The sequence below is a fragment of the Triplophysa dalaica genome, chromosome 7 (assembly GCF_015846415.1).
Source record: "Triplophysa dalaica isolate WHDGS20190420 chromosome 7, ASM1584641v1, whole genome shotgun sequence".
NCBI lineage: Eukaryota > Metazoa > Chordata > Actinopteri > Cypriniformes > Nemacheilidae > Triplophysa > Triplophysa dalaica.
The window spans coordinates 20,153,615-20,169,155 of NC_079548.1; the positions used below are offsets into that span (position 1 = coordinate 20,153,615).

General features: G+C 39.3%; 2 protein-coding genes across 12 annotated transcripts in view; one reads left to right on the forward strand and one right to left on the reverse strand.

The window, feature by feature from the left end:
* Positions 1-8,718, forward strand: part of aatka (apoptosis-associated tyrosine kinase a) — a 51,008-nt gene extending 42,290 nt beyond the window's left edge. For all 4 annotated transcript variants that reach the window (XM_056752718.1, XM_056752719.1, XM_056752721.1 and 1 more), the window contains 5 exons: positions 76-225; positions 1,184-4,280; positions 4,380-4,524; positions 5,325-5,522; positions 7,009-8,718. In XM_056752718.1, coding sequence (XP_056608696.1) covers positions 76-225; positions 1,184-4,280; positions 4,380-4,524; positions 5,325-5,522; positions 7,009-7,037 — 3,619 coding nt within the window. In that variant the 3' untranslated portion in view covers positions 7,038-8,718. The remainder of the gene's footprint in view (positions 1-75; positions 226-1,183; positions 4,281-4,379; positions 4,525-5,324; positions 5,523-7,008) is intronic.
* A 1,025-nt stretch (positions 8,719-9,743) lies between these two features.
* baiap2a (BAR/IMD domain containing adaptor protein 2a) overlaps positions 9,744-15,541 on the reverse strand; it is a 73,722-nt gene continuing 67,924 nt past the window's right edge. For 3 of the 8 annotated variants that reach the window (XM_056752737.1, XM_056752736.1, XM_056752732.1), the window contains one exon: positions 9,750-11,414. In XM_056752737.1, the coding sequence (XP_056608715.1) occupies positions 11,345-11,414 (70 nt within the window). In that variant the 3' untranslated portion in view covers positions 9,750-11,344. The other 5 variants (XM_056752739.1, XM_056752735.1, XR_008907155.1 and 2 more) reach the window with 4 other exon arrangements.

Sequence of the window (15,541 nt, forward strand, 5' to 3'; positions counted from 1 at the left end):
ATAACAAGAAACCTGCAAAAATGTGTACGATTAAAGACTTCAATCTGTTTTTAAACTGCTTCTCTGGCCCTGCAGGTCCCTGGGTGTGACCATATGGGAGTTGTTTGAACTGGGTAACCAGCCTTACAGGCACTATTCTGATAGGCAGGTTTTAACATATGCTATAAAGGAACAGCAGCTCAAACTGCCAAAGCCCCTGCTGAAAGTGCCTATGTCTGAACGCTGGTGAGTCGTCCTAGAAGTCATAATCATCACCTGCAACCATGACTCCCACATCCAAACCAATCAATGTTCTTCACCCCAGGCACACCCAACGATCACTTCTTTAAATACATGTATAGTAATCAATGTTTCTGAAACAACAGGTGCTTCCCTCCAGCCAATTTTTTCGAAAGCAGTCAGGCATACAAGTATACCACTCCCTCCCCTAGTGGATACTTAACAATGAATGACCCTACTTTAAATCTGCAAGGCTAAACTGTCCATATTTCAAACCATCACCTAATGGGTTTCTGGCTGTCATCCATGCTAATGACACTATATAATAAGATAATGGGGCACCATAAAACTTCCTCATTGCCAAAAAACAAGCAAATGTTGATATCTGAGTTTTAAAGGGTTACGTCAAGAATAACTAACAAGCTCCCCCAAAGTTGTTCCAAACCTGTATAAATTTCTTTGTTCCACAAAGAAAGATATTTGGAAAAAAGTTAGCAATTGACATTTCTTGAACATCATTGACTTCCATAGTTGGAAGAATAAAATGTTAGTCAAAGATGCCCTAGAACGGTTAGCTTTCCTAAATGTTCCAAAATATCTAATTTTGTGTTCAATTGAACAAAAACAATATTTTTTCCTACTACGGTAGTCATTGATGTCCCGGAAATGTAAGTAGCTAACATTTTTCCAATTATCTGTCTCTGTGTTCATCAGAACAAAGAAATGTATACAGGTTTGGAACAACTTGAGGGTAAATGAAAAATTGAGTAAATGAAAACATAATTTTCCTTTTTGGGGGGGAGTATCTCTTTAAGGGTTTTATAACTATTACAAAAGGTTCATACAGGTTGTTTAAAGCAACTTGGCCCGTCTATCTACACTATTATCAAATCCCTTTATGAAACAATTTTTAGCAAACATTACTGCAAAATATGTTCAAATTTTCTGTCACGTGTGTTGGCAGGTCTGAGGTAATGCAGTTCTGTTGGCTGCAGCCTGAGCAGAGGCCTGTTGTTGAAGAGGTTCACCTACTGCTAAGCTACTTGTGTGCTAAGGGTACCTCTGAGACCGAGGAGGACTTTGAGAAGCGCTGGAACTCTCTAAGGCCAAGTCTGGGCTCCGGAAGCTCTCACAGAACCCCTGCACCTGAGCTAGCGTCCTCTGCTTCCTCTTCATTTCCTCTACTTGAACACTTCTCTATTGCAGACAGCTTCCAATCTGAGAATGGAGATGACATTTTGACTGTAACCGAGACAAGCCAAGGCCTCAACTTTGAATATAAATGGGAGCAGGGCCGAGCCGAGCAGCCCTACTGCTCCTCTTCAGCAAGTGGACAACTGGGGAAAAATAACCCGCACTACCTAGATGTGTATTACCCACTTAGCAATTCAGCAGGTAGCTGCAAGGGTGAGAGTCTTCCTATTGGGGTCTCTCCATCTTACTATGAGTCAGACCATCCAGGAGTTGTTCCAGTGTTGAGTGCCCACAGCCCTTCAGTAAGTAGCGAATATTACATCCGTATTGAGGAGCCAGTTGAGTGTAACATAAATTTAGAAGACAGTGTTCATGATTACAGCCCAACAATTGAGGCCAGCAACAACAGCTTGTCCAGTATGAACAGAAGAAGCCCTGTTGGGGCTCAGCCAAACATCTACTGGTCAGCAGCTAAAGAACCCATTAGTAACGATTACGATTCAGAGAGTAGCCCAACAATGGAGCCTCTCCAAAGAACTGTTCTAAGCTATGCAGAGACAGACCATCATGAAGAATATTTTTCTTCCAATGAAAGGCACAATTTCTTGCATGAGGAATCACCTCAAGCAAGGTCAGATCTCCATTTGATAAGAAGTCAAGATTCAAGTTCTAATCCGCAGAGAAGAGGCTCAGAAAGTCTCTGCCACAGATTGGAGGTGGTAAGGGAGAGTCCACCTGGTGTTTCAGTTTCTCTCAGCAGCCCAAGCTTGGCACATTGTGACCCGTACCTAGAATCTAACCAGAGAGCTACAGAAAGGAGTTCCGCCAGTGAGGCCTATTATGCCATGATGGGACCTTTACAAAAAAATGTGCCAAGACCCCATTACATAAGTGTTGATATTGACGCTGGTGAGGGCCTTCTTATGTCTAGGGGGACTGCTGAATCAGAAGATGATGATTTGTTTTCTCAGAATTCATTAACTAACTGGACCTCCAACCACTCAGCAAACAACAACAGTTTAAGCGATCGCACACAAGCCGTTGGTTTTAGAGATGCGTACCTTGATTTGCGTCACCCAACACCCTTATCTCATGTTGGAAATTTGCAGTCAAGAGTATCAGAAACAAGCAACACTTCAGCAGATTCTTTCACAGTGCACTCATACATGGAAGCTACAGACAGCACGGCCACCCTTAACACTCAAACAGACTCAAAGGGTGGTGAATACTTACATCTATGCCCTGAAGGTAGTCAAGATTTTGAAACATCTTCTAAATCTCATTTTGTCCCTGAAATTCAGCACATTCACTCTCAGCAGAACATTTCAAACAAACATATCAAAGAAAAGACATCAGACTTTCTTGTAGGAGGCTACGACCGAAAAACGCCATCAGCTCCAACAGAGATTGTAGTAAGCAAAGAAAATATGTTATTTGATAGAAGGATATCAGCTGCACAAAATGAAGTCAGAAGTGTAAAGAACATGTCATGTCCTAAAGACTCATCCGAGACCATCTCAGAGTGCAGCCATGTGGCACACAGTGGGGTGGTTCCCAAGTCCAGTATCAGCTTGGTTGAAATGAATGACTGCAGTGATGATGTGACTGACATCACCTCTGGAGATTATCGTTTGGAATATGCAGAGGTGGGACATTTTGACCGTCAGAGAGAGACAGAGTCCACACACCACAAGGACACTATTAACCTTGCCTCTTGTGGCAGTCTGTGTGAAGCCTTTAGCCCTGATAGTTACCACACATCTATTCAGCCAAAATCCCTTGACAGTGGCTATGACACAGAGAACAATGAGTCCCCGGAGTTCATCATGAAGGACCTTGAAGGGAATCCGGCCCTTAGCACAAGTGTGGAATCAGACGTGTGTGACATGGTCCACCAGATGGACTTAGATGAAGATGTCAATTTAATGCTACTGCATCCATCCGGAAACATCCAACATCAATACAGAGACTCTGCTTATTTTTCTGACTATGACACAGAGAATGATAAGAGCCCCAGTGAAAGGGTCTTTAACTTCTTTATCCGCCAAGAAGAGGACAATGTTTTTGATGTCAAAGCTAAAAGAAAAGGCTCTGTACAAACAGTTGGGCTCCAGTTGGGCTCCACTTCTACATCAGCTCCAGTGATTTCCATGCTTTCCCCCTTTCCCCCAGAGATGGGGGGATGCTTGACCAAGGAGTCCACTCCAGATGATGGTATTGGACTCGAGTCTGATCACTCTGGAGACGAACCGAACTCTGAGTGCTACTCTTCCACAGTATCAGAAGGGTCCACCTCAACACAGGAAGCTTCAGGCATTGAGGGCCAAGCTAACGGAGATGCCAGATGTTATTCATCAGCGGAATCACTGGGCTCTGACTCTACCATAGTGGAGTTCGGTAGGGAGATATTTGAAGCACAGGAGCAGGACGACTGTAGCAATCCAGAGCTTCTTAAAGAAGGTAACAATGAAAAAAGAGAAGGTACAGAAGATGCAATGGAAGACAACATAGGTCGGGCACTTTCAAGACAAAAACATGCCAACTCCTTGGAAAGCATTCTTCCTGCCTTACCGGATGACCTTGATGTTCCAGCTCCACTTGGGAACGGAGAGGAGGCTGATGAGGATACAGACAGTGACGAGTCTGATGAAGAACTTCGTAGCTACAACATACAGGAGCAGAGTGATGAGAGTGATGAAGAGCTCCCAATGGTGCCTGTCATCGTGAGTGACCGCAGCTGTGCACGGCATCTGCGCAGCCTTCTCAAAATGCCTTCCATAATGACGCAGTCCTACTGCGATGAGCTGGACGGCAAGAAGAAAGCTGTGTCATTTTTTGATGACGTCACAGTCTTTCTGTTTGACCAGGTTCGTAGCATTATCAGTGTACTTATTTTAAAATGAATGATTTACGTCTTTTCAATTCACCAAGAAACAATATGAAATTTATGTATCTTGCCGTTTCAGGAGAGTCCTACAGGTGAGCTTGGAGACTACAGTTTTCCTGTGGAGACAGAACCTAATGGCCAGGCTTCAGAGGTTGACGCATCAAAACCCCAGGATAGGGTCACAACCTCAGATGATTCGTTGCAAATTACTTTGTCAGAAGAAAGTGAGTGTTAAATAACAACTGTAAGGTCAAGGGAGAGGTTGAAAATTGCAGCATTTTCCTTTATATCTTACAGTTTACTACAAATCCACCTTCTGTATTGAGTTAAAATTAGCTAAAAGGTATAAAGTAGTAGGTATAAATTAGGTCCGTAGTTCTCAAAACTTTTTCGTTGTAAGGCCCCATTTTTTTAGGGTGCAGTGTGCCCCCCCAATAAGATTTATACTCTTAAACTTGTACAATGCTGAAACATCAATTCTTTTGGTGAGTGGTCTTATTTTAGTAATGTTTCATTCCATTTATTTAAATTTAGTAAAATGAAACAAAAACTTTGCCCCCCAAGGATCCAACTTGGGGCCCCATGTTTGACAATCACTGAATTAGGAACTGTACTAGACATATAGTGAAAAGAACTAGATCATAATATTGAATTTATTACAAGTGTTAAAATTACACAATTTCATCCACGTTTATAGGAATGACTTGTATCAAAGTATACATTGAAGTGATAATATATGGGAATATATTTAACACTTATTACTGTTACTAAAAACCTTTATTAATGATACAAAGTACACTTTTATACTGTATGGCTGTAATTATTTTAGCTGCCAGGAAAAGTCTTATCTGCCTAAAAAGTCTAAGTTGTGCCACCATATCTCCTTTAAGAACATGGCCTGTTTGTGACTGAGGAAATCTGTGATTGTTTTTCACCACTCTCGCTCTTTTTAACATCCATTAGATTGTTGCACAGGTATTACCTTTAGTTCCGTAGCATTTCATAAGCCTCTCACCCAATGCAGGTGGAGAATTGTGGCAGGGAGATTTTCCATCGACGCCAAGCCCTTCAACGTCAGAAGCAAGTTCTGAAGAAATTACCACCCCTCCCAACTCTCCCATCAGCTCTCCAGATGAGAAACCAGCACCACCGCTCTCCAGATTCAGCATCTCTCGTTTCTCCATCACTCATGTGTCCGACTCTGACGTGAACTTTAAAGGAGGTCAGGTTTCTCATGAACACATTTATTTGAGCATTAACCATGCTAGGGAATTTACATGTAATTGAATTGTAAAATACTTTAATGTCCAATTCCTGGGAAATGTGTCTTGGACATTGTGACGACACAGCCAGTGCACAACTTTTATCCCGACAACCTGTAATGTTTCCTTGAAGGTAAAATATAAAAATTTGCATTAAAAATGTGTGTCATCAATGACAATTTTCTTAGCATGATTTAAAATCGATTCTTCGTACAACTCCTGAATAGTTCCGTTTTCCTCCCAGCCTATAATTTGTAAAGCGGTGTGCACCAGTCTTCCTAGCTTTGATTTTAGCTGGACTGTCAAATTACCATACCATGCAGTAATTCCATATCTTATCAAACTCTCAAAAATAGACCAATAAAAAAGAAACATGATCTTCTGGTTCACCCCGAACACTTTTAACCTTCGCAGGTAATATAATCTATGCTGCAATCTGGAACATATTCTGTTTACATGAAACAGGCATGAGATCAGCCAAGGACAAAAAACCCTCGCCCAACCACACCCCAAAAATGATCTTTAATGTTAATTATTAAATGATACATTATTAAAAACAGGAAACTGTCTACCATCTTTTTCACTTAGCAACACAAAAACAAACTTTGAAAACTTCCAAATTCCGTCTGCCAATTTTGGAAGTATCTGTTCAAATGTTCATTAGTTTAAGTCACCTAAACATTATTTAATAAAATAGGTTGATGGTTTGTGCAAATATCTTATGCTAATGTGAAATATGATGGAATTTACAAATGGCCCTTGAGTAGTTTATAATAGGCCTACTTTAAGGAATTATTGCTGATTACAATCAAAATTAAACAATAATTAAACTAATAATTGAGAGTTTATATTACACTGACTAGATCGGCCATTTGTATAGTTTTAAGCCATCAAATCACGGAATGGCCTATTTTAGTGTTTGTATATAAATCATGTTTTAATGTTAAATCATATCATATTGACTTCTCAACTTCCAGACTCGGGATTTTCTGTATACGTTACAAATCGCTGTTCAGTTACCCACTTAATAAAATTTTTGAGTACCAAAACAGGTTTGGCTTCTATTATGGACTCTCTGGAAACAAAGATAACTCCTCAAATTATGTTCTTCTGTATGAAGCGGTCGCTCTACATTTATAACAAGCATGTGCATGACGTAGAAAGCGTAGAAAGGATCCTGTTGGCCAGCTGTATTATTACTACGCGCACATCCCCAAACCCCCAATCCTGTCACAAATTTGAATTAACGCTGCTGATCCCAGCGAGGTAAAAAAATCGGAAATCCGTGTTCATACGGAAAATAAACATTCCTTGATGAAAACACCAACATAGTGAATTGTCCATAAAGACTCCTCTAAGTGCTTGTGCGAAGAAACCTGTTTAGTAGTTTTACCATGTTTTATGGTTTACCTTGCTTAAATAAACCTTTTGCGTTTTGTCACACAGGGAACAATGAGAATGGAGCCCAGGAATGAAGGAGTCACATTTTAACCCTTTGAAACTGTTCAGAAGGTGTGATTGGGTCTGATCCGACTATGGATTCTCCTGTGCCGTTTTGTTTTTTCTTTCTCAACGTGCTGGACGAAAAGGTCCTGTGAACATGACATGCTGTTCGGACAGAGTGCCTGATACTGTAGTGATGAATTGATATTAGCCAGACCCTTTGAGTGACACGGTCTTTTGAGGACAACATGTAGACGAACAGAAGATAAAATCTGTGTATCAGAATATATATTTATTATCTATGTACTACAAACATGTTGTATGAAGATTATAACTTATTTGCACAATTCAGTATCAGTACCATGCTGAAATCATCCTTTTACACTCTAGCCGTAGGAAACAAAATAGAGACGAGGCTGCTCTTCTCATTTGCTTGTCATGTCCCGTGTTGTCAATCTGTGGTTTAGATCCCCAAAGACAAAGTTTCAGGTCAGGACCGAATAAGCTGCGTAAACGTCTATTGTCAATGTCCAACAGAAAATAAAAGACCCCTAGCTACAGTATGTAAAAACCATGGAGGGTTAAGGGTTAGGAATGTTTTATATTTTTGAACACTTTAAGCTAAAATGTTTTAGCTCAGGGGTGATTAGCATACAGTACAAAAGTAGATGATGTTAAGTTTTGCTTTTATCCGTCAAGTTTATCGCCATAAGCAATTTAATGCATTTGTATTGTTTGAACCAAGAAATATTTTGTACATCTCTTGTTAAAAACAATTATTTTGATAGAGTTGTTCATAATATTACGTAAAGTGCAGTTAACATGCTAGTTCTTCTCTAGCTAGAGCTTTGTTTATATTTTTTAAATATAAACCGTCTTTCCCACAAAACATTACAGACTAAAGTTATACATCACAGTACTTGTTTGCTCCAAAGAGTAATGACAGTATTAAAGTAGACTAGACACTGGCAACCCGCCACAGTCCTTAACTAGCGAAAAGCCAGACAAAACGTAACGGTGCTTGTGGAGATCGGAGAGCCGGAGACCACAGAAAACAATTCTGCTTTTTAACTGTTGTACTCCAGAGCATTAAGCAAAACCTCAAGTTAAAACAAGGTTAAGATATCTGTGACTAAAATCTCTTACAGACGGCAGCTCCTGCAGATCTGATCCTTACAGACTAGAAAATCTTGATCTGCATTAATTTCAAAACCCGATCCAGATAGATGTTTCAAATGACTAGAGTAACTTCGGTCCAAATGGCATGGTGACCCCACCTGTTTCCACACTTCACAATGTTTTCCCCGCATACGATCTGATGTGTCCCACAAGAGTTTTGACCCGTTTTACACGGTAAACTGTTTAAGTGTAAAGTACAGCTGTCCTCCTCTGCCTTGAATCACTTCATACACATTTGTGCCAATGCTGTAAGCGTCACAATCACTGCACCGTACACTCGCTTTCTCGCTGTAATGCCTTTCAAGAGTTTTATACTGTCTTAACTTTTGCGCCAGTAGGTACTTTTCACATTCAGAATATCTGTGTTTCATTGAAGGGTTATAAGGTTGCCAAAGTAAGGTGAAATATAAATGTGAAAGATACTTGAATGTAAAGTTTAGGGAGAGGACTGTTGTTACTGCCTCATAGCTGTCGAACCGTATTTCCTTGCAATTCATGCCTACTGTATTCTAAAAAATAAAACAAACTATAGTTTGTCTTTGTGCTTGTGAAAGTTATTCAAGATTCAAAATTAATAGCAATCAAACTTCAGTTGGTTTGCTTTGATCTATGCCATAATTACTAAAAAAAATACAGCTAACTAACAATATAAAACACAATAAAAACATGATAACATAATATAAGGAAAATATTTTTTTAAACTAAGTAACTCATTTTGGAACCAAACTCTTCATATGTATATATGATGTAATATTATATATAAAATAAATGTATGTATGTTTAAACAATACACGCACACACATATATATATATACACACACAAACACACACATACATATATATATATATATATATATACACAAACACACACACACATATATATATATATATATATATATACATATATGTTTTATATATAAATATATATATATATATATATATATATATATATATATATATATATATATAAATATATATATATATATATATATATATATATATATATATATATATATATATATATACATATGTACGTTTAAACCATTTTAAACAATATACACACGCATACATTTATATATATATACATACATATATACATACACACACACACACACACGCATATAAATATATGTATGAATGCATGCATGCAGGTAACACATACCAGTATTATCGTATTTAACATGCATAACATTTTTTACATTTTTCTGAAAAACAACCAATTTGACTATTGAGGATTTGGAAGGAGAGGGATAATATAATGTTTTAAACATTTTATATGCTTTAAAATAAAGTAATTTGCCCCAAGAAGCAGTGGGTTACAGTGAATTGTATAACAGCTAAGGGCGTTGTGGCATGAGGTGAAGTGGAGTGCCTAAAACCTCCTTAGCGGTTATAAAATACACTTGTAACCCAATGCTTCACGGGGCTTATTGCTTTTATAAACAGGGTTTTAAACAAGGTTTCACCAAATAAAGTAAATAAAGTGAAATGTAGGCTATGTAATGCAGTCAGCAGTTATAAATCAGAATCAAGGACCAGAACTTTTTGAACCCCAGCCTTTCTATATAATATGAAATGGTGCTAGAAACCTTTTTTATTGCTTTTTTATTTCCTACAAGAATGGGCACAAACATTTGCATTTCTCCATAAATAAGAATGAACAGAATCGCAAAATGAAAACAAAAAGCATTTTAAAATAAGTTTTAAAGCTGGCAGAAAAAAACTCTATCCATTTAAGAATCATTCAAGGTACCCAATCTTTCTCACACACCACATTAGATTCCCTAATATAAAAACAAGCCATTCATATTAGTGTCTTTAGATTTCCCCCTGTGGCAAGAAAACAGATGAACTAAGAGATTATATTTACAAGGACTACTCTCGGTCCCTCAGAAACAAACAAAAACATATATTTACATAATCTGTGATTTATATTTTCATGTTTGTGCAGTAAGCCTATTTTAATACACTGAATAAGCAGTATTGTATGATGATAAAGATTAAAATTCTCAACACATCTTGTTAGCAAAAGCAGCTAGCAAAGAAAAACAAACAAACCCTCTTATCTAGAACAGTCATTGAAAAATTTCGAAACAAACAAACAAAAAGTACAAAACAGATTGAATAACACAAAATTACAAAGAAAAAAAATCCCTAATATATACCAATGGAGTCACATATTTCTTTTTTTTTGCAAAGAGCATAATACAAACATAATACATAATACAAACAGCTGTTAAAGGCACAATCCCTGTGTCAGCATTGCTTGCATGTAAAATTGCACTATATATTGCGACTAATATACTTGACAGATCTCTCTTACCCGAGAATTTGCATCACTAAAGCTGCATTAAGAAAACATAGTGGTCTGTTTATTATGAAGCGACCGCAATATCGCAACTGCTCGAAAGAAGTTTCATCCCAGCACCCTCGAGAACAGCTTTCACGAACAAGTGATGATACACAGACGAACTGTCACACAAATATTTCAAAACAGAGAAAAAGAAATCCTTACCTAAGATCTAGAACTGCAATTTATGGAAATCATAATTACTTGTTATATTTTTACATTCACAATCTCAAATATACAAACTCTTGATCTTGATCCTCTCCCCCAAAAAAGTACTGATCACTTTTGATTAGTCGGCACTGTGCCACGTTTGTTAAAGTGACAGTTCACCCAAGAACGTGTCGTCATTAACTCACACTCTTGTCATTTCAAACCTGTATGACTTTCTTCCGCAGAACACAGAAAAAGATTCAACATTTTTTTGTTTTCCGGCACCCATTGACTTTGCATTGTTTTTTTGTCCATACAACAGAAGTGCGTGTGCTTCGGTGCTGTTCGGTTACCAGCTTTCTTCAAAATATCTTCTGCGGAAGAAAGTAAGTCATAGAGGGTGAATAAATGACAGAATGTTTGTTTTTGGGTGAACTTTAACATAAACAACCATCGAGAACAAATGTTTTGTTTTGCAATTCATCACTACATCAATACTTATAAAGCTACACAGTTAAGATCATTACAAAGTTTACGGTCTATCCTCGGCGCTTGCCCCCCTGTAGGCAAGTACACGTGCTCTGCTGCCACATGTTGTTGCAACGACACAAACAGAACAGAAGAGGGCGGCATAGTGCACAGGCCACAGCACAAGCTCCTCTAGTAGTAGAGAGGAGCAGATCGGTCGTCCATGAGGCTTGGCCTGAAGTAGACCTCCAAGGAACGATCACTAGACGAAGGGGTGGAGAAAAAACACAGTCAGTACGTCTCTAACAGAGCCTGCGCCAGTGAACCACTACCACACATCAACACGTACGAATAAACAAGATCTACTTGCATTCCTATTTGGGCTTCAGAATAAAGGTACTGCTGAAAGGCATACAGCCATTCATTTGACATATACTTATGAACAGATATTTGGAGAAGAAAGTCTATGAAGGGTGTATTGAGCAAACATGCAAATGGGACAAGACTCAGTTTGTGAGCGTTTACTTTAGTCAGCATTGATAGATGCATGCAAGAGTTAGATTTGGGGTTACCTCCTGTGCCAACACATTGCCTCCATGAAAACACCATTTCCCGGCAACCTACAACCTCTCTGGCCGGTACGAATTACACGGCACACACACACAAAAAAAAAGCAAACCAACCAGAGAGGCGGGTGGCGGCATGAGACGAAACAGTTGTGAAGCCCTAGTGCCCGTTTAAGCCCAACAGCGAATGAAAGTAGAAAAGAAAAAAACAAGAACAGGGCATGATCGGTTGGCTTAGCAGCGATGGAGGCAGGTGACTTACGGAGGTCCTGCAACACTCAGAACCGGGACAATTCAGGACCCAAACTGGAAGGTAAAGAAAGTCCAGGGGTTTGTACCTGACAGCTCAGCTCGGACTGAGGCTATGCATGGCTACATTTCCACCGCATTCACACGACTGTTAGTGTTGCGTTAGATGGCTGTTGGTTACTCGCTCTGTGACATGGTGTTTTTGAACTGCTCACTGATTCGGATGGATGACGTCACAAGTCTCATGTTAATAGATGAGTAAACAACACGCTTCAAGAGATGACATGGGTTCAAAATATAGTGCAAAATGAAGAGTCTGCCCATAGCAGTGTCGTTGTTAAACAAACAGGCCAATTCAGAAAGCAAAGTGTGTTTAAAAAAAAGAACAAAATCTAGTCACATCTAATCATGAATGCATCTATAATATCGATTTCTTATACATCTTAAATATAGAGTATATATATGTCAGATCAGTTCTCCGCTGTAAGAACACAGAAAGAGAAGTTAGAAGGTTAATGCTAGCAGGCAAGCACACGGCACAAAAACACACGGACAGGTCACGTCTTCAAACAGACACAAGGACACGATGCAAAAACAATCAAGTGTCTGCTCTTCTGGATCGTATGGGAGTAGATGGGTTTTACAGTTCGTTTCCCACAGTGGAAAGAGTTCAAAATTCAAAATGACAAAGTGAAAATCATCAAAGGCTCATTTGAACAATTGTTTTATTAATATATAGATATTTTTATTTATTCGTTCCGTAAAAAGTCACCATACATTCAAGGTCAAATGTTCACTATGTTCCTCCTCGGCATGCATATTGTGAGCGTTACACTTATTTCTTGTGCAGTTTTCCTAGTTTGTCTATTTTCCAAGGAAAAGAAACTGAAAAGAACAACAACACAGCGGGGACTACACCACATCTCCAGAGGATCTGTCAGTCAACATCCTAACATCCTGTACAACAGGGGAATGCTTTAGAGACAAGGGCTGGTGGCACTTTCATATCAGGGTCGGAATTGCATCGGAATGAATATTCACAAAAAATAGGATTCACAAATGTTGTGTGGAGTACCCTGACTTAACACATCTTATTGGAATGATTTAAGACAGTGTATGACAAAGATAAGAATGATCCTTTTCACATTCGTAAGCCAGATTTTGAGAATGTATCACTTATATTTTGTAAAACTTAATAGGACATATTTTTAGGTAAAATATAAATAAAATAAATTGTTTTTTTGTAAAGCAAAGCTGTCTTTTGTAAATTACATTTGCGTATTCATTTTATTCTGTAAATGTGTATATAGTTTGCATTTGCGAATTACATTTGGCAGATCTAAATTTGAGCAAAAACGGCATAACTTTTTTAGTTAAAAATAAGCAAATATTCGCTATTGAGTAAATACTTATAAATATGCCACACTCACCATGGTAAACTTGTGATATTGATATTAAAGCTGTCTGGTCTAATTTTGCTGGAAATGCGATTTGAATGTTGACATTTTGGTGTCATCTAGTGGTGAAGTTGTGAATAGCAAACAATGGCTCACTCCACCCCTCCATTCGAAGCACTATAGCGGCTGACCGGCAAGGAGATGTCGTCACGTTTATGTTTCTTTGCCAAAGGAGATAACGTATTTACGCAACACGCTCTGTAGTAGAGCCATTGAGGGAGAGAGTCGCATCAACTCCATTGACTCCAATGGAACAGTTTTTTCACAGCACTGTCGGTTCATGGAGGCTCTCAATAGTTCCCGGAAGTTACTAGTAACACATGGAGCTGCAGCTAAACAGACCAACTGAGGTAAACTCAAAAAAGTCATTTAATGAATAAAAAAAATCAAGGAAATAAATAAATTAAATGAAAAATACGGGGTTTTAAGATGGATCTTAGTACCGCCTGTCCTAACGCGTCTCTGCTGGAAAGTCTTTATAATATTAGCTCCTGCCTGACTTTTATCCTTCTTTTTATACTTAAAATCCACAAACCTTTTATTTTATGTAATAAATAAGACATCGCGGTTTTACAGTCTTTCTAATGCCTGCAGGATCTCTTCCTGTGTCAACATGAGAACGACATCTTTTTGTACTACGGTGGCCACCGTCATGTTTGGACTGAGCGATTCATTGCAAATCTATAATACAGCGCAAGTGGCCGAGTAAATTAAAGACTGCGCCTTTAAATGGAAAACATAACTTGCTGGAACCATCTAAAGGCTTCTTGAATCACGTGACACGCGAAAATGTTGAACTTTCAGTGGCGCAACTCTCTCTTTCTCCATGGCTCTGGTCTGTAGAGCAGTTTGTCCGTTTCGGGCTACTGTAGAAACAACATGAGGAATCCCATGTAAGGGGCCCCTCGATGTATGTAGATAGAAAAAGCTCATTCTGAGGAAATAAAAACTACGCTTCATTACGTAATTACGTATTGCATTTCTGTCAATAGATCCTCCAAAAAAATTACACACTTGCCTATTTTTCGGGATATATTCAGTTCAACAAAATTCGGACCCTGTAGTTCTATATGTCTGAAATAAGATAATGGGATTTTTGGGGTGTGGTGGGATAGATTGAGTTTATGCTCAGAGCACTTTTCTTTCATGCATGCAGGGCGAGCGGACGCGTGCTGGTCTCTGAGAACAGCGCGGTCCCACCCAAGTATTTTGAAGCTCATGCAACCTTCACGCTGGTATGTAGGTCCACTGTTTGGCACTTGGGAGAATTTAGATTTTCCTTCATATCATTCCAATCCTGTCTGTGAATAGGAAAACCTAATCTGCTTTAATTTTGGCACAATGTGACACAGGCTCTGGATCAGAGGAGCACCAGGTAATACATGAGGGAATCACAAAACGCAAATGCTCTTCAAAAACACAGAGAGAGAATACACTCTGCACAACTCAACCACAAATAATAAAAAAAAGAACACTCCTCATTTCGCATGAGGCTCCCATAACATCTGCTTGGAAAAAAGAACAGCGAGAGCATCGTCATTAGGAGAGCTGCTCCAAAATACCAAATGAGCTTTTCTTTTCGGCACTTTTACATGAGGATGTCATTTAAAAAAAACAACCACATAGCAAAACTTGTGCTCATGCATGAAAGACAGGAAGTGGTAAGCAGTCTCTTTGGAGTCCACAGCGATGTCATAGCGGCGTCACTACAGGCGAATCACAGTCCGTAAAGCGGCGATGCGAGCAGTTGGACTGCGTTCCGGTCGATCCTCTCAGAGCTCCCCCCCGACCCACCACACGCGACCGGCACTATCGCCCCGGCAAGACGCAGGGAGGAAGAGAGGACAGAAAGGAGGGATGAGACTGGCCCCTTCCATTGGAGGAGGAGTGTGTGGAGGCAGAGCTTAACAGGGGGGAGGGGCTAAGGGAAGTAGGGGCGTGGCCCCTGTGCTATCCGGAGCTGTATCTGTGTCTGATAGTCTGTCTGTTTTCACACTGTCGAAATCAATTTGCCATCGGAACTGTGGAACAAAGAGAGAAGGAAGCTTGCCAGGTCGGACACATTCAGAGAGAAATGAAGAATAGACAAGACAGACACAAATGGGCAGCGGGGGCTC